This window comes from Pocillopora damicornis, chromosome 8, assembly GCF_964200805.1.
Source record: "Pocillopora damicornis chromosome 8, jaPocDami1.2, whole genome shotgun sequence".
NCBI lineage: Eukaryota > Metazoa > Cnidaria > Anthozoa > Scleractinia > Pocilloporidae > Pocillopora > Pocillopora damicornis.
Genome location: NC_142677.1, coordinates 23,316,534 through 23,344,357, shown reverse-complemented (window position 1 = coordinate 23,344,357; position 27,824 = coordinate 23,316,534). Strand labels below are relative to the sequence as shown.

The 27,824-nt window shown below is 38.7% G+C and overlaps 5 protein-coding genes and 1 long non-coding RNA gene across 6 annotated transcripts in view; 3 read left to right on the top strand and 3 right to left on the bottom strand.

Moving 5' to 3' along the window:
• Positions 1-1,028: 1,028 nt before the first annotated feature.
• LOC113675409 (polycomb protein eed) lies at positions 1,029-10,950 on the bottom strand. Its single transcript, XM_027191979.2, has 16 exons — positions 10,661-10,950; positions 9,676-9,774; positions 9,258-9,323; positions 8,731-8,831; positions 8,480-8,504; positions 8,085-8,166; positions 7,783-7,874; positions 7,216-7,305; positions 4,690-4,733; positions 3,839-3,944; positions 3,241-3,303; positions 2,979-3,016; positions 2,797-2,857; positions 2,028-2,101; positions 1,299-1,367; positions 1,029-1,199 (listed from the first exon to the last, which is right to left on the bottom strand). Exons 1-16 carry the CDS (start codon positions 10,904-10,906, stop codon positions 1,142-1,144), a joined length of 1,314 nt encoding a protein of 437 aa, XP_027047780.2. The 5' UTR covers positions 10,907-10,950; the 3' UTR covers positions 1,029-1,141.
• LOC149041858 (uncharacterized) lies at positions 5,047-6,418 on the top strand. Its single transcript, XR_016179298.1, has 2 exons — positions 5,047-5,308; positions 6,133-6,418. It is a non-coding gene; the product is annotated as an uncharacterized LOC149041858 (long non-coding RNA).
• A 538-nt stretch (positions 10,951-11,488) lies between the features above and the next one.
• LOC113675411 (poly(A) RNA polymerase GLD2-B) lies at positions 11,489-13,956 on the top strand. Its single transcript, XM_027191981.2, has 3 exons — positions 11,489-12,047; positions 12,472-12,688; positions 13,098-13,956. Exons 1-3 carry the CDS (start codon positions 11,712-11,714, stop codon positions 13,547-13,549), a joined length of 1,005 nt encoding a protein of 334 aa, XP_027047782.2. The 5' UTR covers positions 11,489-11,711; the 3' UTR covers positions 13,550-13,956.
• A 961-nt stretch (positions 13,957-14,917) lies between these two features.
• Positions 14,918-17,481, top strand: LOC113675413 (poly(A) RNA polymerase GLD2). The gene is made up of 3 exons (XM_027191983.2): positions 14,918-15,328; positions 15,489-15,705; positions 16,097-17,481. Exons 1-3 carry the CDS (start codon positions 15,017-15,019, stop codon positions 16,543-16,545), a joined length of 978 nt encoding a protein of 325 aa, XP_027047784.2. The 5' UTR covers positions 14,918-15,016; the 3' UTR covers positions 16,546-17,481.
• Positions 17,224-20,881, bottom strand: LOC113675412 (poly(A) RNA polymerase GLD2-A). Its single transcript, XM_027191982.2, has 3 exons — positions 20,353-20,881; positions 19,173-19,389; positions 17,224-18,633 (listed from the first exon to the last, which is right to left on the bottom strand). Exons 1-3 carry the CDS (start codon positions 20,674-20,676, stop codon positions 18,185-18,187), a joined length of 990 nt encoding a protein of 329 aa, XP_027047783.2. The 5' UTR covers positions 20,677-20,881; the 3' UTR covers positions 17,224-18,184.
• A 267-nt stretch (positions 20,882-21,148) lies between these two features.
• The window catches only part of LOC113675401 (uncharacterized), a 12,749-nt gene continuing 6,073 nt past the window's right edge, over positions 21,149-27,824 (bottom strand). The window contains exons 11-21 of the mRNA XM_027191965.2: positions 27,448-27,594; positions 26,798-26,891; positions 26,550-26,664; positions 25,798-25,867; positions 25,404-25,551; positions 24,763-24,949; positions 23,866-23,972; positions 23,567-23,631; positions 23,027-23,123; positions 22,191-22,335; positions 21,149-21,636 (exon numbers count right to left, since the gene is read on the bottom strand). Of these exons, the coding sequence (XP_027047766.2) occupies positions 21,507-21,636; positions 22,191-22,335; positions 23,027-23,123; positions 23,567-23,631; positions 23,866-23,972; positions 24,763-24,949; positions 25,404-25,551; positions 25,798-25,867; positions 26,550-26,664; positions 26,798-26,891; positions 27,448-27,594 (1,305 nt within the window). The 3' untranslated portion in view covers positions 21,149-21,506. The remainder of the gene's footprint in view (positions 21,637-22,190; positions 22,336-23,026; positions 23,124-23,566; positions 23,632-23,865; positions 23,973-24,762; positions 24,950-25,403; positions 25,552-25,797; positions 25,868-26,549; positions 26,665-26,797; positions 26,892-27,447; positions 27,595-27,824) is intronic.

Sequence of the window (27,824 nt, the reverse complement as noted above, 5' to 3'; positions counted from 1 at the left end):
GTAGCTCTTTCGTTTTCTCAGATATTAAGTTCCTCAAGGATTCTTTTAGCGCACCCAACTGATATTCTGTGAGTTTTTCCAGTTCGTCGCTTGTGAATTTCGCTTCCGTTTCATGCTGGAACAAAGCCGCGAAGAGTTTGCGCAGAAAGGCAAACGGACTGATCGCGCTATTGGATTTTACTTTGAAACGCTTCAACTTCACGTCAATATTTCGTTCTGCTACTAAATACTCCCGAATTCTGGAGTAGAGAGTTTGCCTTTGCGTTTTCTTTAATATTTTTACGCAATTCCTGCATGTAGCACTTTGATTTCTTTGAGAGCGAATCTCTACGACGTAGCTTGTATCTGTAGGGTCTACAGGTTCACTTCCTGTTGTGCTGTTGTAAGCGACAGTTTGGTCCTTAACATCGACACAAACGGAATCTGCCATGGTTTGCTTCTTTTCCCATCAACGAATAAGTTACTTCCTTAAACCAAAAAGTGCGTCATAAGTGAACAAACACGTGAAGCGCGCGCGCTGAGGAAGCGAAAGCCGAGGGGACAAGAAGGGAAGATTTGGGACACGTCGGGGAGAAGTTTGCCGGGGCTCTAGCAGAGCTTGACCTTTCACAGCCATCTTGCCGGCTTCCGTCGGTCAAGGCTTCTTATTTTCTCGCGGGCGGGAAAACGCTCGCGCCGAAGTGCTACTTACATGACCTGCTCGTAGGCTAACTGTGAATTCTTTCATTGAGGTCAGAATTTTAATAATCCTTTCTCCATTACAGCGCAGCCCAAGGGAAAATGGCAAGATCTGGCAATTTCGTGTCAATGAAACCATAATGACTTCTCTCACTTATGCTTGGTTTGGCGAGGCTCATTGTGGAGTGGGGAAACTTTAGACGTGGATTATATCAAAACTTCATCAAATTGTAAAAGCTCGGCGAATCAAGGGAGGCCTCAGATTGTTTGATATCCATATTTGTCGGTAATTAGCACAAGTACGACAGCACGCTCTTTGAAAACCAGTCTCTTTTAAGTACGACAGCACGCTCTTTGAAAACCAGTCTCTTTTAAGTTCGTTATAGGACGAAAAATATACAGTAAAAAAAATGTGTTGTCCGAGTTATTATACATCAAACCAGTGACACGACAGAACAGATTTTTATCTGACTCTGTCCCACCTCCATAACGTTCCGTCATCACAAACAGATATTAGAATCCTGAAAAGGAAGAAATCAGAAGTAGATTCGATATGTAACAATTTTCAAAGTTAACGATATGTAAATCTAAACTCTGTAGACATTTCAGTGCAGACTTACTTGCCGTCCTTACTAAATCCCGTCTGTCTGATGGCCGATACACACTTGTTGTGCCCAAGCGTTGTCGATCTAAGATAACAACATGCAGTTTATGCAAATAAGTCTACCCCTAGGATGTTATTGAGAAAAGAAATAAGCGTATCTGAGAGGTTGAAGAGATGGTTAACCGAGATTTTATAAACTACAGAGCAGTCATAATTTTGGCGGGCTAGCGCCAAGTACTCTTGGTGAAAATTATAGTTGCCATCTTTGATTTTTACAGCAGCGGAAAACTCGGAAAGTCGATGAGCGGCGGTCAAAAGGAAGGAGGGGAGGGAGTGGGGCCTTTCCCTGCCCCCTCCCCCACCCTTCACTTCAACTCTAAATCAAACATGGCTGGTCGAATAAACGACCGCGATCTTCTAACGTTAACGCCCGAAAAAACCAGCACAGCAGGTTAAGATTTTTATACTTTACTTGAAGTTAGTTTCACGAGATCACGTGGTTGCTTGTCATGCATATATGTAACTTTCGTAGCAAAATTGCCGGGCTTTGCAATGGTCACGTGTCTTCTACATGGCCTTATTTTCAGTATTTGGCAACCACAATGAATGATAACTAACCACGATTGTGACCTTCTCACCAATGTCTAAATATCTCTTCCACACAAATTTTAATACCAACCAAGGACACGAAATTAAAAAAAACATTTGAACTTGAATAGAAATGTATCGTAATAATTTGCATTACCTAGCTTTTGTTGGATCGTCAACGCCAATATCCCAAACGAATGTCTTCCCTGTTTGATTCCCAACCGCCATTAGCTGGAATGCAATAGAAATTGTAATAAAAGTTATGATGTGGTCAATTTTGCGCTCTCAGTTACAGTTGCAAAGCGTCTTAGCTGCAAAGAGTGTATTTCCTTTTTAAAGTCTTAAAAGAAAGGAGTTAACCGCGTCTTAATACTTTAATACCTAACAGTACCCAGCCTCTAATTTCTCGGGACAGTATTACTTCTGAATCAACCATTAAAGGTCATAAGAATATTGGAAATGATCACCTATTGAAGAGGCTCTTGATTTTTCCACAAATTCTCCCTGTCAGTACCATAAGAAATGTAAAGACCACAGCAGAGAGAATACGTATACTGATGAAAAGGCTAAGACAAGCGACTGTTTCCGTTTTTCTTTCTTGGTCTCAGCCATCCAAAAGGCAAGCAAGTAAAGAAAAAGCCCTCTTCACTTCATCTGCGTTTTCTTGGTTAACATACTGAGTAGTGTTTTGACACATTTCCGAACTAGAAGTTGTTGGGTCCAAGAACCAATGGCGACTCTATGTGACTTAAAACGACTAATGTACCAGAGAAGGTCGGGCATTGTGTGAGAGACATGTCTTCTGCAAACAAACCTCAATGTTACTCTGGCCAGAGCTCAAATACCAAGCTCTCTCGATCCAGACTACCATGTGCTCACCGTTGAGTTGACAATGTCAGTAAAAGATTCTGAAAATAAATGCTTACCCTTTGTTCGTAATCTAACGAGAATCTCATGTACCAGATATCACACTGGGAAAACTCGAACCTGTACAAAAAAAAAAGAAAAAGATACTAACATTGAAGAATGTAAAATGTCCCAGCATAAATGAACACTTGAGTACGGTAAACAAAAATTTTCCTCATGGAAACAATCCGCATTTCCTCACCGGTGAAGCACTGTTACAACCCGATCAGAATTGAAAGGCTGCAAAAGAGAGAGGGTAAGGAATTAATTATCACTTTTGTAATTGTTTTGACTCGCTCCATTAAGGACGCAAACTTCACCAACAAGGATTAATGGGAGGTCCTTATAAAAATCAACTAAATAAATAAGTTGATGACCTAACCACTCTGGGGACCAAAAGGGAAAATGATAACTACGAGGTACATGCCCTCTGTAATGAAATAAATACATTCTCTTTTTCTTACCCCACTAAAAATGTCCTCAAATCGCTCTTGTGGTTTCCAGCATACAATGCAGTTTTCACATGACTGAAAACAAGACATTCATTGAGTTATTAACCAACGTGTGGATTCATAAATGTAAAGGTTCAGTTGCGTTTAAAGAGGGTGAATTCAAAGATCCTCCAATCATGAACAAAACTGTTGTTACAACTGCTGTGATTTTCAAACAAATCTACCCTTCCCAGGTCTCTCTCTTGCACGTATCAATTTTTTTTGCTTTTTCTTCATCTACACTCAAAATCCAAAGGTAGAAAATCAGGTTTAGATAAAGTCAGTTCACCAGAATGTTTAGTTGTCCCTTCATCCATATTTTATTATAAATATATTATCAAAGTAAGGTCTTGTGCCAGGTATCTGTGGAAATCACTAAGGAAAGCTTCAGAAAGGGGTACAATATTAGGTGGTGTTAATGTGGTATTTATCAGGGAGTCAAATAAAGTGCCAGCCACACCCCGATTGCTCTCTTTGAGTGCTTGATCAAAATTTCAGATAGATGTTTTTATGAGTTTCCTCCTTTTTCATAACAGAGCTTGACTATTCTGCAGTGATAAAAGTAACTGACCTTAGACAAGATGAGGTCACCAAAGAAGCGAACACTATCCACATAGTTTCTATGAATGTCGCGGGTGGTGAAGTCAGGGTAGTGGAGCTTGACAGTGTGAAAAGCTCTGCAATAAAAAGACAACAAATCACTTAGAAGTCACCACCAAAGAGTATGGGATTAGTTTATCCATAACACGACCACTGCTAGAAAAAAAGTTGTTATAAACCTATGAACACAAAGACCAAACAAACAGGACAGGTGGAGAAGAAAAACACAGGCATGTAAGGCAGCCTTTTGCTAAAGTAAAGCTGACTGGTTTTGGCCAATGCTCCTCTCTCCTGAGTGATGCTAAGGGGCCAACTGCTTAGCATTTAAAGACAAGAAACTGCATTTATTTTATACTTTAGTAAAATCCTGAAACTAATCAAATTAAAACCTAAAAATAGCACCACATAAAGGTTTGTGTGCTTGCCAACAAATTATCAAATGGATGTGACTGCTATTACTGGATACAAGAGGAAAGTGGCACTGAGAAAGTAAAGTGTCTTGAAAAAGAACAAATCCCAATGATGAGGCCTAGGCTTGAATCCAGCTACTTGAATACATGGCAAGGACATTAAGCATTAAGTTAACATAACATGTCTCTTTGTCAACCTCTGTTGTTTAACTTCCAACAGCTGTCACATAAATTATAACACAATAACATGTGTCACTATTGGATAGAGTCTGATAAACCCCTAACTATCCTTCTTTGCAGCTGCTGTCTGGTTTGAGACCAAAATGTGGGTGGAGAGGAGAGTTATTTCATGACAGGTATTTCTTGAACAATGCATTTCAAAGACAGTAAATTCTGTCTGGGAAATACTCACTTCTCAGTTTTGCTTTGATCGTACGAATGGGACTCTGCAATAGCCTAAGACAAGAAAGAGGAAAAAATGAGGAGAAAGCAATCACATGTTAAAAGATAAATTGTAACTTAAATTAAACACACACTATAGCTCATCCAGGTTTGGTATCATGTCTCCCTCAAAGATACCTTAAAGGGCATGTAAACCCAAAAATACATGTTTTTCTTATACTATGTAAAAAGTGGCGTAGAAAACGAATTTGAAATTAGTTTTGTCCAATTCGACTTATTTTAGGAGAAAATCGGCATTTTCCACTGAAATTCCATTTCCGGTAAAAACAATAGCGAGAAGTCGTGACGTAAGCGGTGGAACCAAAATATTGCGCAACACATATTCCCCAGTAGAACTGGTGTGGGAGTTCGTGTAAGTAGTGGTAGTTCGGAAGATGCTTTTTCAGAAGATAGCGACTCGAATGCCTTAAGCTTAGAACATGACAGCGCTGGGGATAATCCAGAATCTTCAGGAGAGTCTGGGCCACGTCCTTAACAATATGAGCCGCGTAGGGTTCACCGAAGCGATCCGCACGAAGACAGTACAGAACATGTCGACAGCGATGCGACCGTCTCGGAAACTCAGACTGGTATTTAATTTACTTTGTGACTTATTTGTATTTAACATGAAAATGCAATAAGGCGAGGGTACAATCTAAAGGAATGCAACAGAATTTTTTTTAACTTGAGCTTCTGAAAGTGTTTTATATAAAATTATCAAAGGTGCGAGTGTGGAACTTGTCAACCAATGCCGACAACTCATGAAAGTGTTTGTTGTACGGAAATCGGGCAATTGTGGCAAAATGGCCTGAAACCCAGATAAGTTGTATCACTGAGCATCCAGGTTTTCAGTCAATTTGCCTCGATTTCTTGGTGCTGAAGACGGCCAAGTACGCGTACAGGCAGCAGCAAAGCACAGATAATCACACCGGAAACGACTAAGCTAAATATTTTCTGTTTCATCTGTTTTGTTACATTTTGAGATCGATTTACTTGAGTTGTTTCTGCCATTGATTTAATAATACAGTACTAGAGCTAGTTGTTTTTCGCTTCTTTCCTGGCAGGAAATTTCGCTAAATTGCCTACAGATAGCTTGTTCGTTGGTGTTGGGGATATCTCGGCAAACACTTTAGGGTCGCTGTGCTATCTTGTGCGGTAAACAATATCCTTCATCTCAGAAGCATTTCCATCGATAAAAAAGTTGTATCATGTACATTTCCTTGTGTGGCCTTCATAATTATCCAACCCTGTTTGTGTTTGCTTCGATTTGAAATATTGAAAAGATAGTTTTGCAAGCTGAAATCAGGATCTTTTAAGTTGTACTCAAAATGATGAATATTGTCCTAATGACCTTTGAATGCATTTTCACTGCTGTAAAAACCGTGACACAAATTCTTCTGCTGTTTCTCTGCAGGGTTTCTCAAAGGAAGCACCAAGTGGGGCTGGCTTGGATTTTCTTATAGAACATAAGGGTTGATTATGGGATCCTGTATAGAATTCTTTTTATCGAACCGACAAAATTCCAGATCACGTTATTACACACTGATATCAACGAGTTCTCTTCTCTCTCAGACATGTCAGTGTCTTTTACGGGCTCAGCGCTGGCTCCCGAACAACTGGCTTCCCCATAATATTTCATTAGATGAGAAAAAAGATGTTTTTAGAGAACCAATAAAGCTATTGTTGTTTAATTAACAAAACGTTTTCATGTAAATCGATTTTGTACTTTTTCTGTTGACCTCTAACTTTTGAAGAGCTCAACTTCTTTCTCAGTTCGGTCGGCCACTTCCGAATCCTCGTCGTCTACCGACTGTATGGGTCGTTTTTATACTTCCGAATAATTTGCTTCTGGTGAGGCCTGAATCGTCGGTACAGCACCAGGAAGAAAAATGACTGCTACAAACAACAGAACGTTCGAACGGCTCGACGAAATCGGCTATTTTCACTTGAACAAATTTCACAAATTGTCGCTTCAAATTTGCGTCATTTGGAAATATCTGCATTGTATGCCCAGTTTTGTTTGAATCAGTACAAAACTGGACGACACAACGCTTCACCATTACGAAAAAATTGAATATATTGAAGCAAACTGTAAGTAAAAAAATCATGACGAGACCAGCAAACAACGAAAGACTCCTTCGTGCCTCACGCGATTATAAAACGAGACTTTGAAGAGTCCACCCGTGACGTCACAGGAAAGATGGCGCCATTCAAGATGGCGAATGTTTCGAATTTGGAAGAGCTTTTACAAAGTGAAAATGGACTTTTGAGAATAAACGAATGGTACCTTTGGTGTACTTGATATATTTAAAAACATCTATGTGAAAAGAAAATGAACGTTTTTTGGGTTTACATGCCCTTTAACAATTATGACAAAACTAAGTGCTGACATTAAAAATAATTGCTGTATGTAGAACATTACACCAGGGCTTTTGATTGCATCCTGAGATAAATTTTAGGAATTTATAAGCCTGGAAAATCTTCAGTTTGATTTTACCTTCTTGACGGCATCAGTTTGAAGAGACCATATCTTCAGTGAGTGATCCATACCACAGGACACCATCTTTTCACCCAGAATATCAAAGTCCTTGAACAAATCAAAAGACACATCAACAAGAACAACATGACACCTCACACTTTTCCTGTGAAAAGTTAACAAACAATCTGTGTCACAAACAAAACAAAGCTTGAAAGTTAATGTTTAACTAAATTGTAAGTTAATTTCAGAATGATTTCACAGTTAAAAAAAAGCCTTTCTAAAATTTCCACTTGGTTTGCTTTTATCATATTGAGAGGGGTACTGCTTCAATCTATAAACTGAACTTGGATAAAATATTTAAAGGATCACAGCATTCAATAACTACCAAAGAAAGCAGAATGCAGTGAAATTGGCCAAGCCCCAGAGAAGCAGTACACTGCATTTCAATTTTTATATTCTTTAAAAACCCAAAGGGTATGTTAATTGGCTCCATGAGATGATGAGGGAAATGAAAGGAGAGAAAAGGAAAACAGAGGAAACAAGAGAAAGAAGAAAAACTATGACATACTGTTCTGAGATACATACTGTACTGAGGACTTCATCTCTGTGTCCATCCACTCCACCAAATATGGCAACTAACACATCTGTTTTGATATTCCAAAGTCTTAGACTGTGATCTACCAAACAAAAAAAAAACTGAAATACAACCTTAGCTTGCTTTGAGACAAATTATCTTTACCTGCCTTGATAGAAAAAAATGGTTGCCATACCAACTGCGTGATGCATAAAAAGTCATGTGATTTTCAGGCACAGAGCAAAGCAGACCAAAAGCAATGTGATCCCAGATAACTTGCCATACTTGATTGAAAAGCATGCAATTGTGTTACCTTTGCTTGCTGATAGAAGTAAATAAGGATCCACTGGATGAAACTTGAGTTCATTAATGGCTCCTCCATGACCAATATAATGCTGTCAGTAACAAACAGCACACACAAGTGACAAAGATATCAGTGAAATAATCATACATTTCTAACTAAACATACCATAAATGCCTGCTTATAAGCCACACACTTTCACCCAAAAATTTCCACACAGATAAGGGCTGCAGTACATTTAAGAGATCAATGGGAAACCAAAATCAAGTCTGAAAGGTAACTATTGGGTTAGTGTTTTCATACACAAAATCACTACTCACCAGTAAATACATCAAGAAGTGCACAATAAATTTGGTCCTTGCAAATAACTAGAAAAAACTATACAAACTCAAAAAATGATTACTAACCTTGATACAATTCATGCTTATTGGACTGAAACAGAATAAAACACATTTAAGTAAAATACCTTTAGTTAATGAGACAAACTTTTTCCATTGGGAACTTACAGTAAAAGTTTGATGATCTACCTTTTTCACAAACAAGTAATAGGACATCAGATTTAGGGAAGAGAATGACAAGTTTAAATAAAAAACATGAACCACTGAAATAGACAACAGAAAGATTCATAACACTCATCAATTATCATCATGATAATAACCTGATGAATCTGATGATTCCTCTTGTACCAGCAATAGCAAGTAAAGGCTCCCCTGTATCAGGATGGTAGGACCACGCACATGTGTAGAAACTCTCCTCTGGCTATGAGTTGTTAAAGGTTTATAATGACTAATGTAGATGGAGCACTTTTTGAACTCATAAATGTCTTAACAAACAGACTGGTTACCAGCTGAGAACAATATCTGGTAATCAGATAATTTGGTTTAATCAGATGAGTTGATAAATAAATGTAAATAGGCCACCATGAAGAGTTTCAAAGCTCTTGAAACTCTTAACAGTGACCAATTTACAGTTATCAACTCAGTTGATAAAACCAAATTATCATATTATACTCCCCCAAGCAGCATCACAGTTTCTTTAGAAACTTACACCCTTCATTCAATATATGGTAATTAGTCATATTAAACTGGCTAACCTCCTCTGACAAAACTGAAAATAAAGCTTGTCTTGTATACTTTGTAGTGCAGAGGGTGAGTAAGAGTTCTCAAATTTAGATGAAAAAGATACATCAGCATCCATATATGCTTGAAGTAGCTTGATCACACCTTTTGCTTCACACTGGTAGATTGTCACCTGAGGACAAATCACATTGTTCAGAATTCACATTCTCTATCTTATTTCCTCTTTACAAACTTGGTAAACCCCTTTGCATAATATGGTTTTCTTGAGGTTCAAAATAAAATTCCACTTGTGACAAATATGGCACATCTTCCTCAACAAAGCGACCACCAGTCCCACTCTAAACCTTCCTAGACACCTCTGACATTGCTCCTCCTAGTATGAAGACTAGCTCCCCAAAAAGAGCTCAAAGGTTCCTCTGGTAAAGTATCTGACAGGGAAAGTTGACTACTCTTGGTTTAAATCATCATGAGAGAGTTAGATTTCTCCTGATGCACAAAATTCTTCTTCAAAACCTATATATTACCCTGTTACTTCCAACTGTTGCAAACATGTTGAGATCATCTGTTCCTTCTGGTACATTGTGATTAAACTGCACAGCAAATATAGGCTGTTTGTGATCCTCCTGTTATGTTCACACAAGAAAAAAAATCTAGTTGACAAAATCCATGTCTACATGTTATAAACTATAACAATGTAACAGGCCTTGCTGTTGCAACAAAGCAAATTGTGCAAGAAATCATGGAAGCAACTAGTATTTCCTGATGCCCTAAATTCAAATGTAATTCAAATTTGATCAATTTAAATTACGCTCAACTATGACTTAAGTGACAACATGAAATAAACTTGTTTACAGGCACACAAGACTCTCTGAAATATACCTGTCTTTTCAAGACGTGACTTGTCCTAGTCGACATATTTGTGGCCATACCATGTCATATCTTAACTTACTGTTCATTCACAGTCAGAACACAGCAACACATCACTTAATCCTAATCTGATAACACTTTTTCATCAGGTTCACTGATTGAAATACTACTCACTACTTGATGTATGTACCTTTTTACTCTTATGATACTAAGGGTATTTCTCCTTGCAAATAACCAGAACATTTCTCTGATGAAACCAGCAAATTCGTACTGAAAATTTTCTCGATTTTCACACATTGTCTACTTGACAGAATAGTACTACTGTGGGGAGAGTTTAGCTAATGATCACTAGCGAATTTAAGTTGATTGAGATGGCAGGCGAAGGGTAGAAACAAAGTCAGAATCTTTGCAGTAATTACTCGCAAGATTCCATCATATCTGCTTCATTTCTTTTCCTTGTATTTCTTAGAACAAAAACATGCGTTCTGTAAACTTAAAGCTTTCCAAGTTGAAAAGTGATGCACGTGGTTCCCAGCTCCAACAAAGATATTTTAAGTGCGCGGGAAACGTCAATAACCAAAACTTCAAATGTCATCATAAGAACTTTGAATAACTAGAAAAGATGTGAAAAATCCACTGTACCCTAAGAAAATTCGCGCATTTGAACGCTAAACTTTTCTTCTTTCTGCCTTTTCCACGAAATCCTCTCTTTCCAATTGTGGCTTGCGTTGAATTCGAATTGGAACTGCTGACGGTGGAATCATTGTCGCTGTCTTCTTCGTCAAGTTTTGCTTGTTTCCCTCCTCTTTCGAGTTCTACATCTGATCCTGTGCCTTCCATATCCACAGGATCATCTTGCTGAAGAGACGATGGTGTTTCTTCGGTCATTGCTAAAACCAAACTGTGATTAGAATTTATGTTTTGTTCCCAGTGAAAGGCGTTTAAAACTAGTCGGTACACTATCTGTCACATACATGACCGAACACTCGGTAAAATGTCACGCACTTTCTACCCAGTCCTCTCCTCCTACTGCAAGGAAATATATTTGTGAAAAGAGGTAAGCTGACAAAGAATGTTTACATTTTTGTTTTCTTATTATTCTTCATTCCATAATAAAGCTACTAAAGTGTAGCTTCCATTATCAGTATTGAAAAGTCACAGCCAATCTCATTTCTCTCAAATTAATCCCGGAAAACCAAGTCCTCTTTCCTCTTTCATAGAGAGGACTAATTTATCAGCCAGAAATTTTGTAGATTTTTGGTGACTGATATATTTTGGTTAGTAGTGTATGCAAGCAATAATTCATTTTAGCATCCACAAGAGCAGCATTGACACGGAAAACTGACCAATCACCGCACAACATGATTTTCTAGGAAACTTGACCATAAACAACGGATATCAGTATCTGGGAAACTGCCCACCTACCCCTCCCCTAAAACAACAACAGTCAATTGATAACAATTCAGGGTTAATGTTGGGTTAGGGGAGGGGTAGGTGGGCAGTTGCTCAGATATTGATTTGGTCCGCGTTTTCTTAGAAAATACCAAATTTCGTGGAAGAAAAAATTAAACACGTTAGGACCTACACTTAACGCGATGACGGAAAAAGCACGGAAATTGCCTTTCATTTCGGGAAAGTTGAAGATGGTGCATAGTATCTCCTAGTAGATTTTTACATCCAATTTACGTCCATAATGGCGGGTGCCAGTGGGAAAACGAGTTTATCACATCATGCCCTACTCAGCTCTCAGATTGAAGAAAAATTTTCGGCGAATCAACAAACACAGAAAATTTACGACCAGAAAGATACATGGCGGCAGGAAATGGAACTTATCATCCAAGAGCTGTACCCCAGCTGTTGCCTTGTGATGTGTGGTTCGTCTGCGAACGGATTTGGAACCATCGATAGCGACATTGATTTGACTCTAATGCTGGGCATCGAAGGCAGAACTGCCGTCACCAGAGAAACGTATACGCTCAGGAGAATCGAATCGCTTTTCAGTCGCAAGCCTCGCCGCTTTGAAACAGAGGTATCAGTGTTTGTTATTCCAATTGATAATTTAATTTGGTATCTCTTTTAGTTTGAGATAATTATTAAGCATAAATATCAGCATCCCCTGTTTGTTTTTTATATATCACGTTCTGGTATAATCCAGAAATACTCGTTCATGGAGGCTGTTTGGATCGAACGATATTTGGGCGGAAGATTGAAAGATCTCCTGGTGATCCAATTAGAAAAAAGAAGCAGTCTGAACCAGCTGCCCCTGTTGGTATATAGTAAACAAAATGCAATCTACAATTTTTGCCTTGGTAGGGGGGGGGGGGGGGAAGAGAAGGTAAAAGTGCGTTGAAAGAACGAGAAAGTGTAATTCTGCATAATTGAACATGGCACATCTATAAAACGGCCACAGAACTAAGGCGTAGTTAACAGAGAGTAATTGTAACTACTTTCAGGTTGTTTCAAATGCCAAAGTCCCCATAATTATTCTCAAGGATAAAGAGAACTCGTTTGAAACGGACATCACTTTGGAGAATTCGAGCAGCTTGACGAACGCCTTCCTATTAAAATGCTACTCTGAGTGTGACTTAAGAGTGAAGCCGTTGACTATTGTGATCAAACTATGGGCGAAAAAGGCTCAAATTATCGGAGCCAAGTTTAAGAGGCTTCCAGGTAATGTATCAAGAAGCATTTAACTTTGTTGAAGGTCGGAAGAGAAGGATGAGAAGACTGTAAGCGAAGGGGGTATTGTGTTGTATCTTGGAGTAATTCAAACTATACTCTAACACTACCCGCGACTCCTGACAAGAACTTGAATTAACCTTTATCGCGAAAACTTGGAGACTTTTTTAATTGTTATTTTTTTTTTATAAAGACATTAGTTGGAACTTATAACCTGATTGATACAAGTTTATTAGCATTGGGGGCCTATGTGTGAGGAGACATGTGGACTATTAAGATCGCTTGTATAAACCTGTGCCGCTTCTGGGATTCCCCCGCTTCGAATGTGTAGTTATGCTTACTGCATGTAACTGTGATGCTTTAATAAATTTAGCTGCTTGCCACTTTCCATCATGTCTAGGTTTTGCTATCGTTCTCATGGTCATCCACTTCCTACAAGCCGGTTGTTCTCCCCCAGTCCTGCCTGTACTGCATAAAGACTTCCCAGAACTTATCAAAGACACGTCAAAAAACGAAGTAATTCACCAACTAACCGATGAAATTCCACTTCAAATCCAGACGTACAAGTCAAAAAACGAGGAAAGTCTTGGAGAATTGTTAATCGCGTTTTTCCGGTATTATTCTGCTTTCCAGTGGGCAGAAACCATTTCTGTTCGTACGGGAAACACGGAACCCACCAAAATGCATTCTAAGGTTTGGCGGGGACCTAAAATCAGAATTGAGGATCCCACGGACGGAGGAAATGTAACCAGAGCCGTGTTTGACGAGTATGAAGCCAGGCGCATTAAACAGTCTTTCAAGACTGCGTCAAACAATTTGAATAGAAATTCGTCTTTGGAAAGTATTCTTTGATTTACATCTCATCAGATAAATAAGTATACTTTGAGATAAACCACTCAATCACAACGAAATCAATTTAGACTCGAAACATAATTGCTATTCATATTATTATGATTAATTCAATTGAAATTTTGTAATATATAGCAACAGTCTTGTTGCTTGTTTTCCTTCTCTCTAAACCCCGATTGTGTCGTCCTTCCCGTATTTCCCTCATCATTTGGTAAGTTTTGTCTCGTTGTATCTCTATAATTAATTTTTCCGTCTTACTTTAGTATCTTTTTGTAAATGCTGAGTAAACGTGTTTAGTTGAAGCGGGCCAGTGCCTCTTCACTTGTATTTGGTATGTCTGACCTCATTGAAGTAACTTGAGTAAGTTCCTATGATTACATAAGGGAGACGAATAAAGTCTGGGCAATTCATTGTGGTGCATCGCACAATTTGACTTTTGTTAATCTTAAATATCATAGTTAATAGGTTTGTAAACATTAAAAAAAAAGTCGTTTATCAAACACCAGACAGCAAACCAAACGATAATCAAAGTGAAGGTCTTGATTCAACTTTCGTTCTTTCAAATTTTGCAGCGCTAATTAAGAATGAAGAGTTCGAAACTGATTTTCTAATTCTCAGTAATAAACAGTTTATCCAAGTAAGATTTAAATATTCGATGAAAGTTACAGTCGAACCTGTACTAAGCGGTTTCCCTAAGGGAATGGCCAGGGTGACCGTTTATTACAGGTTTACGGACTCAATACAAGTTGATCCGCAAATAGCTTGTGTGATGTTCGTGTGTGACATTTGTCCTAACAGTCCATAGTAGAAAGATGACCTACAAAGTATTGAGGATACTTGAATTCACAGTGGAATACTGATTTGACTCGAGAGATTAAAGTGAAAATTGACGTATTTAGAGGGGAAAAATTTCGGGAGTTTGACAAGCGACCGCTTAATACAGATTCCACTGTATTTCTGATGACGGATGGAGTCAGTGTTCAGAATGTCTAGTGTTATTCTTCCATGTAAAACTGTTCGCAATTGAGGATATGGTGACATAGCACGTTAAAACCACCAAAAAGGATGTCATATTTCCTCGTACTGTTTCAGACTCAGTGACTGAATACTTTTAAAATTGATATTCCTAATCGTTGCCTAAATTATTTCAATTATTTTGCTAATGTCAGAGCGGGTAAAGAACAAAAACCTGAATTTATTAAGCATTTTCAGTAGGTGAGTTTGAGTAATGAATTAAACTCTAGAACACTCTGTAAACAGGATGTCAGAATTTACATTGTAATGGACCAATCACAATTAACAATGCGCGGCATTTCTGGGAATTTTATTGTTTACGGATGATATTGCGTTTTCTTAGAAAACGTTTGAAACTTCGTCGAAGTAAACACAAATTCTCTAGTAAGCAACAACTTTGTTGTCACCCGAGGGCTTATTTTTCATTCATTTTCACTCAGATTTGGGTCGATAATTATGGCTAATGAAAACACTGATAGAGACGCTCAGTTGAGCTGTCAGATTCAAGAGAAATTTTCAGCAAACCAACAAACGCCAAAAATTTATGATCAAAAGGACTCATGGCGGCGGGAAATGGAGCTTATTATCCAAGAGCTTTATCCTAGCTGTCGCCTTGTGTTGTGCGGGTCTTCTGCAAACGGATTCGGAAGCACTGATAGCGACATCGATCTCATTTTGACTGCTAAAAGCAGTGAAGATGCTGAAGCTTACATGTTAAGAAGAATAGAATCGCTTTTCACCAGGACACCCAGACGCTTTGAAACAAGGGTAAGGTCTTTTCAATCTATTGAGTCAATATCACTGTCTCCCTGAGAAAGCCTTTTTGAAAAACGATTAATTATGCAAACTTTAATGAAATATTAATTAAAGTGAAGCTATGTGTAACGAAGTGTTTCAACATTTACGAAGGCTAACATAACTTTTGCAGGTGATCACCGACGCTAGAATTCCAATCATAAAACTCAAAGACAAGGAAAAGTCTTTTGAATCTGACATCTCCGTCAACAACTGGGCAAATGTTCGCAACGCTTTCCTTTTGAAATGTTACTCCGAGTGCGATCCAAGAGTGAAACCTCTGGTTGTCATTATCAGACTGTGGGCTCAGAAGGCTGAGATTACCAACGCAAGATTACACCGACTTGCTGGTAATGCCTAATAAAGATATTTTTCTATTCGTTATGCTTTTTACACCGATATAGATGAACTTGTATTCCTTGTTGGACAATTTATCGAATTACCTCTAAGAAACCACGGACGGCTTTATAATTTTCCTCGTAATAAGTTTATTTCTTTCTCCACCGACTACGTTTCTTACCAATTTCGTAAGTGCCCTTCTAGTACCAAGAAGGGGGCAGGGGGGAGGGTGAGGCTGCATCCTCATTTGGTAGGAAATGTACCTTTTACTGTGGAAGTCAGGATGAAGACTATTAAATCCCTGGTATTTTGCAATATTTTTTCATTAAAACTTGTACTTGATTTAATTATTCCATGGTAAAGGTTTAATATCTCACTATAGCTCAATTTTTTGGTCCACAGGTTTCGCAGTTGTGCTACTTGTCATTAATTACCTACAAGCCGGGTGTTCTCCCCCTGTCCTCCCCTCGCTCCAAAAAGATTTCCCAGAGCTTTTCCGATCAACAGAAAATGATGTCATATCAAAACTCACCGGCAGCGCTCCTCCCCAAGTAAAGTCACACAAATCCAAGAACACGCAAAACCTTGGTGAGTTGCTGATCGGGTTTTTCAAGTACTACTCCTCTTTTGATTGGAAAAAAACCATATCTGTTCGAATGGGAAATACTCAGCCAACTTCACGGTATGGAAGAGTTTGGAGTGGGCCCTATATTAAGCTGGAAGATCCGACAGACGAAGGAAATGTCACAAGGGGCGTGTATAACTTGGGCGAATTCACACGCATAAAGAATGCCTTTCAATCTGCCTCAACTCAGCTGGAACAGAATGCATCTCTACAAGACATTTTTTAAGCTAAAACGATCGAATGCTAAAGTGAAGGGGATGAATGGTTTAAGTATTTAAAGTTATCTTTCAAAACTTAGTAGTTCAAACGTTACTTGTATGCCAGTAAAAGCTTTTGATACACGTAATAATAAAAAAAATAGCCGATAATTCAAGTCTTTGTGCGAATAACCAAGGGAGTGACAGCTGTATAAAACACAAGTATGCATTGCAGACCTATCTAACCTTTTTTGAGGGTGTTTTGTTTAAAATGTTATTCAGATAGTTTATTTAATTAAACCAATATACCAAATACTACGTATTTTCTTTACGTAAATTTTCAAATGGAGTCCTCACATTCCTCCAACATTAAGGCCGAGTTTACTTTATTCTTTTTTATATTAAAACTGAATGATCAATGAGATTTTCAAAAGAACGACCAAATGAAACAACAACTTAGTTCGGTTTTTCTTTTGTTAAGTTCTTCCAGAACTTTATGATTACACCTAAATTTTTTCATGATTTGTTAGCACTGTTTCCCGTCGGGCAATACGCTGTAGCTTAACGGCTAGGGTCTGTCTGTGATAGTTTACATAATACATGAACTGCTCCGTTTATTTCAACCGACTACGTTGATTGCAAACCTAGAATGATTACCACACACTGATGAAAATTTATTAATCCATTAATGATATCAACAATATGGATATGGATGAAAACAAAGATAATTTATTTGTTGATGCAAAAATTGAAATCAAAGTTTACATTTTGAAGGTCTCCAGACTTCTGTTAACGACGAAACAGCTTCTAACTTTATATAAAGTCAGTTACGAACCTGAACTCAGAACAGTAAAATCAAGTCAAGAAAAAGAATGAGCTTAACTCAGTTTACTCAGAAACAGTGTCTCGAAGGCCCTTTAAGTGGTAGAAGTGCTGCTCTTAAAATAAAAGGCAATCTATGACTGCATGTGCCTATTGTTGTATGGTTGTAGAGTATTGCGGTAAGAAAGAAATGAGGTGAAACATACACCTCATTGTTAATGAGGTACATGTTTAATGAACAGGTTAATGAACAGGTTAATGAACAGGTTAATGAACAGGTTAATGAACAGTTTAATGAACAGGTTAATGAACAGGTTATTGAAACAGCTTTCGTCGATGCCAAAATTTGTCAAAAGGAGGACTTGGTTAGAACAGAGTTTGTATACTGGTCAATTCACGGGCTGGGGACAGGGCGGGAAATTCATAGAAAAGATCCATGTATAAAATGTGTATCAAATGTATTTTTACGTACCTAGCACAATAGATGAGTGCGTACTCCTGTTAATTCCGAAGATCTATAGTTCGAGCCCCAGCAGCTTCAACTATTTCTCTATTGTTATTTATTCTCTTTTCTTTTCTTTTTCCATTTTTCTATTCAATTCACAATGTCATTCTCCCACATTATTCCTGTAAATAACATCTAAAGTTTTCACATTGTAACTCTAAGCAGTTTCAGTAACCTTATTTTTCTCTAGTTTTCTGAACACGAAAATGGCTCTAATAAAGAACTTATTTAGCTTCTAATAGCAAAATTAGGGTTTTTTAAGCGAGTTTTTACTGTGTAAGGCAAAAATTGAAATTAGTTGGAACAATGTAGGGATCTACGTCAGTTTCTTCTTCGGGTTCCTACAAGATTTCTTCCAAAGACGGATTGCTTCTCAACTTCGAGAGAGCGCTACTGAACGCACTCTTTATTCGTGAGAACTCGTAGGAATCATACACCGATCTGGTGACGTTACCCCCATCTGAGGGATCTTCCAGGCGAATGTAAGGTCCCCGCCATATCTTGTCGTACGTCGAAGTCGGTCGGGTATTTCCAGAACGAATCGACATGGTTCTACTCCAGTTAAAGGTGGAGAAGTACTGAAAGAAGCCAACCAGAAGCTCACCAAGACTCTGCTTGTTATTGGAACTGAAGGCTTGTATTTCAGCAGGAATATCTGAGGTAAGCTTGTCAATGATCACACTGTTAGAAGCTTGGAAGACCGCAGGGAACATTTGTTGCAAGGCAGGCACAACAGCAGGGGAGCATCCTGCTTGAAGATAATGGATTACCAAAAGAACCACGGCGAAACCTAAATATTAAGAAGAATCGACATATAAAAGGAGATCCTAGCAGCTCAGAGGTAGACCAGTTTATACTTTTTTCCTGTTTAGTTTCTGTAAATTTTCATTTTTCTCTCTCTTACGCGTTTTGGTCTAAGTTACAAGCTTTACATGTCTGCCTGTCTTGTAAGAGTCAGTCATATGTTAATCGCATCGTGATATGTGAAAAGCTACATAGAACTAAACTAAAATGAAGGGACTTTTTTTTTTATTTGTATTATTGAGCTTGTAAACGAGTCAAACCAGTCAACCTTTCATCAGATCATGTGGTTTTATCAACTGCGTTGATAATGTAAATTGACCACCGTTAAGAGTTTAATAGCTGACGTTGCAAGCGTTAGCAAAAGAAACTCTTTACGGTGGCCAGTTTATAATGTCAACTCGGTTGATGACACCAAATTGTCTTGAAAGATCCCCCCCCACGCAGCACCAAAATTTTCTCTAGAAATTAACCCCCTTTATTGAACCTCAAATCCGCCACTTTTTTAACAATCGGCAGATTTCGTACCTGCAAGTCTTTTGAGTTTTGCATCGGTGATTCCTGCCCGTTGAGCCCACAGTTTGATGACCATGACCAGCGGTCTCACCCTTGTGTCACACTCGGAGTAACATTTTAGAACGAAGGCGTTTCTCACGCTGGTCCAATTTTCCACACTGATATCAGTTTCAAATGATTTCTCCCTATCTTTGAGCTTGATGATAGGAACTCGTGCGTTTGGAATCACCTGGGGATTGTTCAAAATTCAAAGTTGACTTTAAAAAAATTTACTGCTGCATATCAAATGTTTACTTGTCTAGTTTTTTTTTTCAATCAAAAATATCTCTCACTCGGCGCTGACACCGTCTTGAAATTGGCTTTAATAAAAATTATATCGTTTGCCGAGAGAACATCAACTTTTGATATTCTTTCGCGTATGCTAATTAGGTTGAAGGTTAAAGCACAATCTAACCTCGGGATCGGTAGAAATCGAAGTGAAAGACACTTTGAGGAAGCTTCGAATTAAAAATTCTGATCAATATGACGAAAGAGAAGGACCAGTTTTTCTCTTTGATCTCCCCCTGAGTCATTTTTGATGCTTTATAGAGGAAACCCACAAACAAAAAATTAAATCATAATCTAAAGTGTTTCAAAACGCGGGAAAAGACACGACATACTAGTTTGTCATGCATATCTTACGTAGGAATCTTATTGTCGTAGTCGCGGACATTCAAGCTGTGCTCAAATACTATTACATACTCTTCGACAGTAACACCATTTCACCAAATAAGGACCATAGAACCCGCAAAATATGCGATGGCACGGGCCAAAAATGCGGACTGAAAGCGGAGTAACAGAATGGCCCCCGGCTAAACGATTCAATCTTTTATTTGTTTCCGTGTTTTAGGCTCGAAATTTTGTGCATGGAACTATTAGGGGCAACAGTTTCTTTTATAAGTCATCAAGAACTCTTAATGGTTTCGTTTGTGTTGCCTTCGTCTTTCGCACACGCGTTATGTGATCCATACAGTGCACAAGATTAGACCGTATGTATTTAAAAAAAACTGGAAGTCAAAATATTATAAAATGAAATGGCAGGGGAATAACAAGTCCCTTATCTCATGGTTTTACGCATTATACGAGCGGATATTTTCCTGATTGCTCGTATTATTTATAAAAATTATGCAACTTACATAAGGTGTGGTACTACCTCTGTTTGAAAACGACGACGGTTACTCGCAAAAAGCGACTCTATTCTCCTCAACATGGACGGTCCAGTCATTGCTGCCCCTTCAAAGCACAAAACCAGGTCGATATCACTATGAATGCTGCCAAACCCGTTTGCGGACGAGCCGGAAAGAACGAGTCGACATGACGGGTAAAGCGTCTTCACTAAGTCTTCAATTTCCTTTCTCCATCGATTCTTCCGATCAAATACTTCACTCGTTTGACGATTATCCTGAAACTTTTGCTGAATTTGTGCGCTTAGTTGATGATAATGATCACCTCTCGAGCTGAAGTTGAAACTAGCCATGAACGTTCAACCTGCTAATATCGTAAACCTTGCAGTGACGAAATTAGAGCTTAATGCGGCAGCCTGCCTAATTCCTTTAGTTGTTGACTTTCAACCAAACCAAATGCTAACTACTAACTACGTGAAACACACGACAGATTTCTGAGAAAGTTTTCACTCTAGAGCGGAAAACAAGTTACATGACAGAATGACCTTACTGTGAAGCGATTAATCTGCAAGCTGATTGGTTATCGAGCTATATTAAACATTGACGTCAGTCAGGAGCCCATTACCTAAGTAACAGTCACGTTTCTAGGAAACTCAATCACATTCTCGGAATTTAGGATTCCGAGAAAGAGGCGATCTTTCATGAATTCTGATTGGGCTGTTTATGATACGTAAAATTTGCCAAGTAATCAAAATTCCTATACAAAGATAGGCTTTGATAATGTTTCTTATATGATGATTGTTAAAACCCTCGGTAGAACACAAGTTTGAAGTTATGATTTTTATTGGGTCTTGTATCGCCTTTGTACTAATAAAATAATTTGAGTTATCACAACAGAAACGATAACAAACACTCAACAGCATAACTACTCTTCACGGTAAACGGAAACACTGTATCTCATTCTTTATGAACCACTGAGACGTGCAAATCCTACAGAAGGACTTGTAGAACGGGCTTAAAGTTTATCGTTGGTTCAAAATACACAATGTGTAAATAATAATATGTAGCCATGACGGCAATCCATCAAATTTGGTATAATCTTCAACGCTTGAAGATGGTATCTTTGCTGACGACGTAACTGAACGTTTCTTAAATCTATAAAAACATTCGCTCGAATAGAGTTTTAAACCTTGGCATATGGATAAAAGACATTTTGCTCTTTTTTCTCGCTCAACCAATTCAAGATCAACTCGTCTAGTTCTCGGACTTGCTCGTTGCTGACGTCACTTTCCAGAAACTTTGTTGTTGATGAACTGTTGAAAAACAAAAAATTTTTTGTCATTCATTTATCATTGTTTCTCGACCGATCCAGATTTTGCTGATATTTCAAGAGATGGTCAGATGTTTGTCCAAGATTCTTCGGATATTAAATTTTATTCGTCACACGGGGGTACTAGAGCTAGGCAACTAGAGGACTGGTTGCAAGCTAAAACGTCCCAGACGGCAAAAATTGAAGTTTACATATGTCGTAAATGATCGCCGATCATCACAGAAATCTGGAACGCGTCGGGAAAATAGAAACGTTCCCGATTTGTCGCCGACCATCCCAGACAATCGGGGATCTCTACGATTTCGGAGTTTTCATTTGTCGGAAAAATCTGAGACGGTCGTGAACCAATGAAATCCTCGATCGTCTATGATTTGCCCAACAAATGAAAACCAGTATTATCGACAATTCGTTTAAAGGAAAAACTTCTGTCCCATCTCTTCCTCTCAAACAATCAGTACACTACGCAACGGACTCACTCTTCGATTCCGTACCCTTGCTGGATAAAATAATCAAAGGATTCAGGAGTGAAAAGCTTACCGGATTACTTTCCAAAGGGAATCCAGGTCCCCTTTGTGCGAGTGAAGAAGGACACCTCGGAATTGAAGCCAGTTGTGTGCTGCTTCTTTCTTTGAACCAAGCTTCAGGAGCAACCACGTATGCTTATAAACTGTTTCAGGATGTTCTAACGAATTGAAAGAATAAGGAAAGTTGTAGTGTGGGAAAGTTAGAGCATTTTCCAATTGAGTTTTGAAAGAAATCCGTGATTGTATTGCTTTTCCTTTACTGCGCTCTGTGACTAATAAGGAAAAGTCGCGACTTGGTTTCTTGCAATTTCCCGCGGCCGTTTAAACGTGTTTAGTCTACGTTCAAATTTTCCTTTCCTTTCAAAGGAAAGGAAGTTACTATGCTCTCTGTTCCATGCCGACACTCAATCGAATAGCGCTCTTATTGGGGTTGGTTAGCTGCAACCACAAAACACGCAATGAGGCGTTCATGTTCGAGACTCAGGGCCGTCTCTAGCCCAAGAACGAGATCAAAATCAAAATCATCATGATTTTAACGTCCACTGAGAACCGTTTTAGCTTTACCAGGCCTCATCAGTATAGCAGACTTTCCCTCTCCACCTCTGCAATATGGACTTAACTTCTCTTTTAAAATACTGAACGTTTATAGCGGTTCAATATGGGGAAGTACGGTGCTCGTGAGACTCTGATCAGAGCTGGCGCCATTTGTGAAGCCATTATTATTCACTCCATCAATGCCTCTGTTTACCAAAGAGTGTTGATGGGCCAGCCACATATTCTCATTACCGTTCGAGCAAAGGCCAAAAGTAAACACTTAACGTCACACCTGATGCTAGTTAGACAAAATACCTGCTAAACACTCTAAACTGAGATGCAACTGATGCAAGGCATCATGGGTCTGACCCAGTTCATCTAGAATAGAAGCCTTCTGATTGTACGCTTGGACCTGAAAGGAAAGAAAACACACACAGTAAGATAAAGACAGCCAGGCAAGCAGTAGGTCGATCGCACGGTCCAAATAGTGGCACTACATATCTGACACAAACATTTAAATTCTTTCATGATCTGGCGTATTACCACGACAGAGTCGCACAATATATTTCATGAGAAATGGTGCAAACAAAAACAATAAAAAGTAACGAGAAAAAACTAGAAGAGATGGGCAATAAGCCAACTCAAACATTCTAATTAACTTTGCTTTCCGCGAGTTTTTCATGCGCGTGTCCAGCATGTGTATTCGAATTTCTGAAAGGCACCTTTAACAAACCATTATTTGCCGTTTGCAGTTGTCCAGGGAGGCAAAGTCAATGTTAACCAAAATGACGCCGAATAGTTACCTTCTACGAATAAAGTTTGACCCACCCTTCTAAACAAATATTGTATACTTACCTTTACTCTAGCAGGCCTTCTTGAGTTGTCAGTTTCGCTTTGCTCCTCACACGAAACATTGTCTCCTTTTAAGAGATAAAAGAAAAAAAATTCAAAGGATTAACAGAAAAGGTTTCGCTGAAAACTTAACTAGGACCATATACATTCAACAGACTCAACAACTATCACTCTGTCGACCAACAGAGGTTCTTAGATTACTTCACATTCAACTGCGCGTCAAACGTGAGATACATGAACGACTTCAGTTCAGTTGGCACTTACCGCGTCCCGTATTTTTGCAACAAGTCTTATCAACTTACCGCAGTCGAGCTTTCTCCTTTTCCTCTGTTGTCCATCATTATCCTTGTGGCCTTGGATTCTTTCTTGATTTTTTACTAACTGGACATCTTCCAGTGCGACCAGTACCCTAAGATGATTTTGGCAAGTGTATTGCACCAGTTAGATGAGAAGCTTTTCTTTCTATGGCAGAGTTCTGTGATTGCTCCTAAGAATACAATGCTTGTGGACCCTGTCTAACCCGTCAGGATAATTTTTGTTTTATCAGCAATTAATAACATCAGAAACTATTCGCAAACATCCAACGCTTGTTACCAAAGGTTCTTCTAATTGGTTCATGACGTTCTTCGGCGCATTATCATGATAATCTGTCATACCGTATGTGGTTTTGATTACAAGAAGCCTAAAGAATGGGCCTGGAGGCCTATATAACGATTTAACAGTAGATGTCTCAACAGTTAAGAATATATGAAAGTCGTATATTTGAACTGCGGATAAAGACGTGAGTGAAAGTGATCCTCGCAATAATGTGCACTACTTGGGCAGTAGTGAAAATAGTGACTTTCATATATTCTTAACTGTTTATTCATCACTTCACGGGTTTATTTGGAACCAACATGATGAACAGCTCCCAGTTGGCTCGTTAGCTCAGTTGGTAGAGCGCTGCACCGGTATCGCAGAGGTCATGGGTTCAAATCCCGTACGGGCCTGAATTTTTTTCAGGCCTTATTTTCACTACTACCCAAGTAGTGCACATTACTGCGAGGATCACTTTCACTCACGGTAAATGTCTCCCTTCAGTTCTTCTACCTAATGTAGTTCACGGTCACTAAAACTCGACTGTTTTCTCCAAGTACGCTGCATCGAAGCAAGACGAAATATAATTACGTCGCATACGTTTAAAGAAGAATTCACAATACCTGTTGAGAGACTGCAAGGCCTCTAGTGGTTTTTGAAGATGAACCAATGACTCTGATTTCAACATAAGCATTTGTATGTTGTCAGACACCGTTTCGCTATTGAAGGTGCTCAAATAATCTTCCCCGTCATCTGATCGCAGCCTTTTCTTAGGAGCTTTATCGTTGACTCTTATTTCATCGTTGTGACCTTTGAAGGCAAAAACAAAGTAGAGTCAATTCCTGGAGTAACCTGTGACGGACAAACTTTCATTCAGGGGTGGGGTTGGGGTGGAGTACAGGCTGGTAGTGCCTCTGATAGCTCCTAGCAGCAGACACTGGAATTAGAGGGGAGTAGACAAAGAAAGTTTTTACAAAGTACACAGTTCGGGCTTAAAGCTGCTAGCTATCATAAATCGAAAATATGAGTCACTTCAAATAAACAAAACATTTTCTCTAGCCACAACTAGTCGGCGGAAGACCAGTTCGCTATTTTCAAAGTGCAGTGACGAAGATGAAATTATGTAGGCGAAAGATCTCCAAATAGTGACATGGGTGCAGTTGGAAATGAAAATTGTAAAGGTAACACTTGTCATATTTGTCTGTCTCAGTAAACCTCTTTTGCAGAGAAAACCTATCACAAGCCCAATTCACCAATTACATACCTTGTTCAGTAGGTTCTCCATGCTCGATAGAAGTAAGAACTTTATCACAAATTGTCACCGCGTCTTCATGTCTCCCAGCTTTAGACAGCGCAAATGCACATTTTTTATACAACTCGGTAGGACTGGGGAGATTTTGGACGTTCGGCCGCTAAGAATGAAGAAGTGTTACAATGATTGTTGATCGTATTTTTAACTAAAACTGGGCATGCCTTACATCGAGATGAAAAAAAAGCCTAAATCTGAAAACATTTGCGAAATAAGGAGATGAGAACCGAGATTATACCATTTTTATGAGCTTGCGGCTGAAAATGTACCGGAATAAATAAGCTGGTTTAAAACTGACGCATTTCAAACAAAAATATCAGTGAGAACGAGAAATTTATGACATTCTTACAAAGTTGGAGGTGCGCACTTCTACAATATTGACCAGCAACTCCAGAAAGTTCGTCGCTGCTTCCTCGAACCTAGCAAAAGATATGTATGTATTTAGATACTGTTGACCATAAAAACGCACGAGGAAGTTGCTTTCATACGAGGACTGTGGGTACGTTGGTGTTGATTAACCAAGTAAAACCGACAGATTGAGGTAAAGGTAAATTTTGCCGAGTGACGAGAAGTTGTCTGATGACTGTGAATTATGTCAAGTGACAGAAAATGTGTGCTGTCGATAAATGATTCCTAGTAAAGGTGAAGACGTTTAACGACGGTAAGTAACATGTAAAGACGGAAAATGACGTTGAGCGGCGATCAATAACATGAAGTAACAGTAAATGATGTTTAGCGAAGGCAAATAACGTGTAGTGTGGGTAAATAATGTCTAGAGACGGCAAATGATGTCTACAAACGAAAAATGATGGGTACCGACGATTAATAATGTCTAGTGGCGGTACAGGATCGCAAACGATGATAAACAACGTATACTGACGGGAAATAATAATAAATATTAAACAATATTAATAATGTCAAGCGAAGGCAAATAACGTGTAGAGTAGGTAAATAATATTTAGTGACGATAAATGACGTCCAGCTACGGAAAATTATATCTAATAACGATAATGATATATTGTGACAATAAATGCCGTCTATAAACGAAAAATGAATTTCAGACTTCTTGGAAAATCAGATTATTTAGAAAATCCCTCAAACCTTCCTAATTCTGAATATCTTTTCGCTAGTATGTAAGTAACCAATTCTTTTGACATGCGAGCACTTGACTTCGAACTGCCCAAGGAAAATCTTGGAGGAACGGATAATTCCACATCTAGAGGAACAAAATTTCAAAAGAATTGTGTATTTAAAACCTAAGAGTATTCGGCTTAGTTAGTTAGCTCATAGAAGACAGTAAGAAGAATCAGACATTGAGATGTTTGGAGTGAAAGTGCTAAAGCCCTTACCTAGGTTACCTTTACTGTGTTCTCTGCTGTGATCTCGAGGACTTACTACAAGGCGTTGGCAAGTCTGTGGCTCACTCCCTCTAGCCTTGATGACCTAAAAATACAAAAAAATATAGATAGAGAATACGGTTATAAATTTCCCTTCCACGATGGAGCAGTTTTCAATTAAGAGTCGAAAACCAAACCAAATCAAAACAAAGGTTAACTTTGTCACTGGCCATTGAAAACTCCATGTGTAAACAAGAAAACTTCTTAAGGCACAAGGAAACGCCAGTGACCAAGTCGCGATTGTTTTCAGTTTTGCATCTGATTTGCTGAGATATAATTTGGTTCCATTGACTGAGTTGAAAATGTCATTTTACTACCGTTAAGATTTTATATTTAAACAAGCATTTCTTCGTCGAAAAGTTTGAGGCCTTAAGAAGCAAAGCCAGCCAGGCGGCGAGAGGTTTGCAGATCTCCGGCAAAGCGAGTTCTCCCCGGCTTTTCACAGATCTTTCCGTAAGGCGGAGAAACACACGTCCTGCAGCGCTAAGAGCGAGGGCAGCTCGCAAGCTAGCTGTTTTAACACTTCACTCTCCAGTGCAGTTATGTCTGCTCTGGCATAAGGAAACACAACTAGTAAACATGTTTTTAAATTTTAAACATACCTCTTTTAAAAGTTCAAGAGCTTTTATTTGCGCTTCAAACTTGTCCATCTTTTGATATTGAAGAGAAATGTTAAAAAGAGCCTCCAGCTGCTGGAAATCATGTTCCAGGGCATCCTTGAACTTCGCTACCGCAGTGTGATGTTTACCCTTGAAAAGATATAAAGATAACAGTGAATTGTTAAACGACAACATCAGGGTAAGAGGAATCAAAATCTCATATTGGCTAGACGCCGTCACATCTTAGCTCAAAGGTGACACATGAAAATCTGGAGGTATTTTAACTCTTTCACTCCTAATATCTGATTAGTATAATTCTCCTGACTGCCTGCCATGTGATTCTAATGATGTTAGTTCGAGAATTTGTTTTTCCGAAGAAT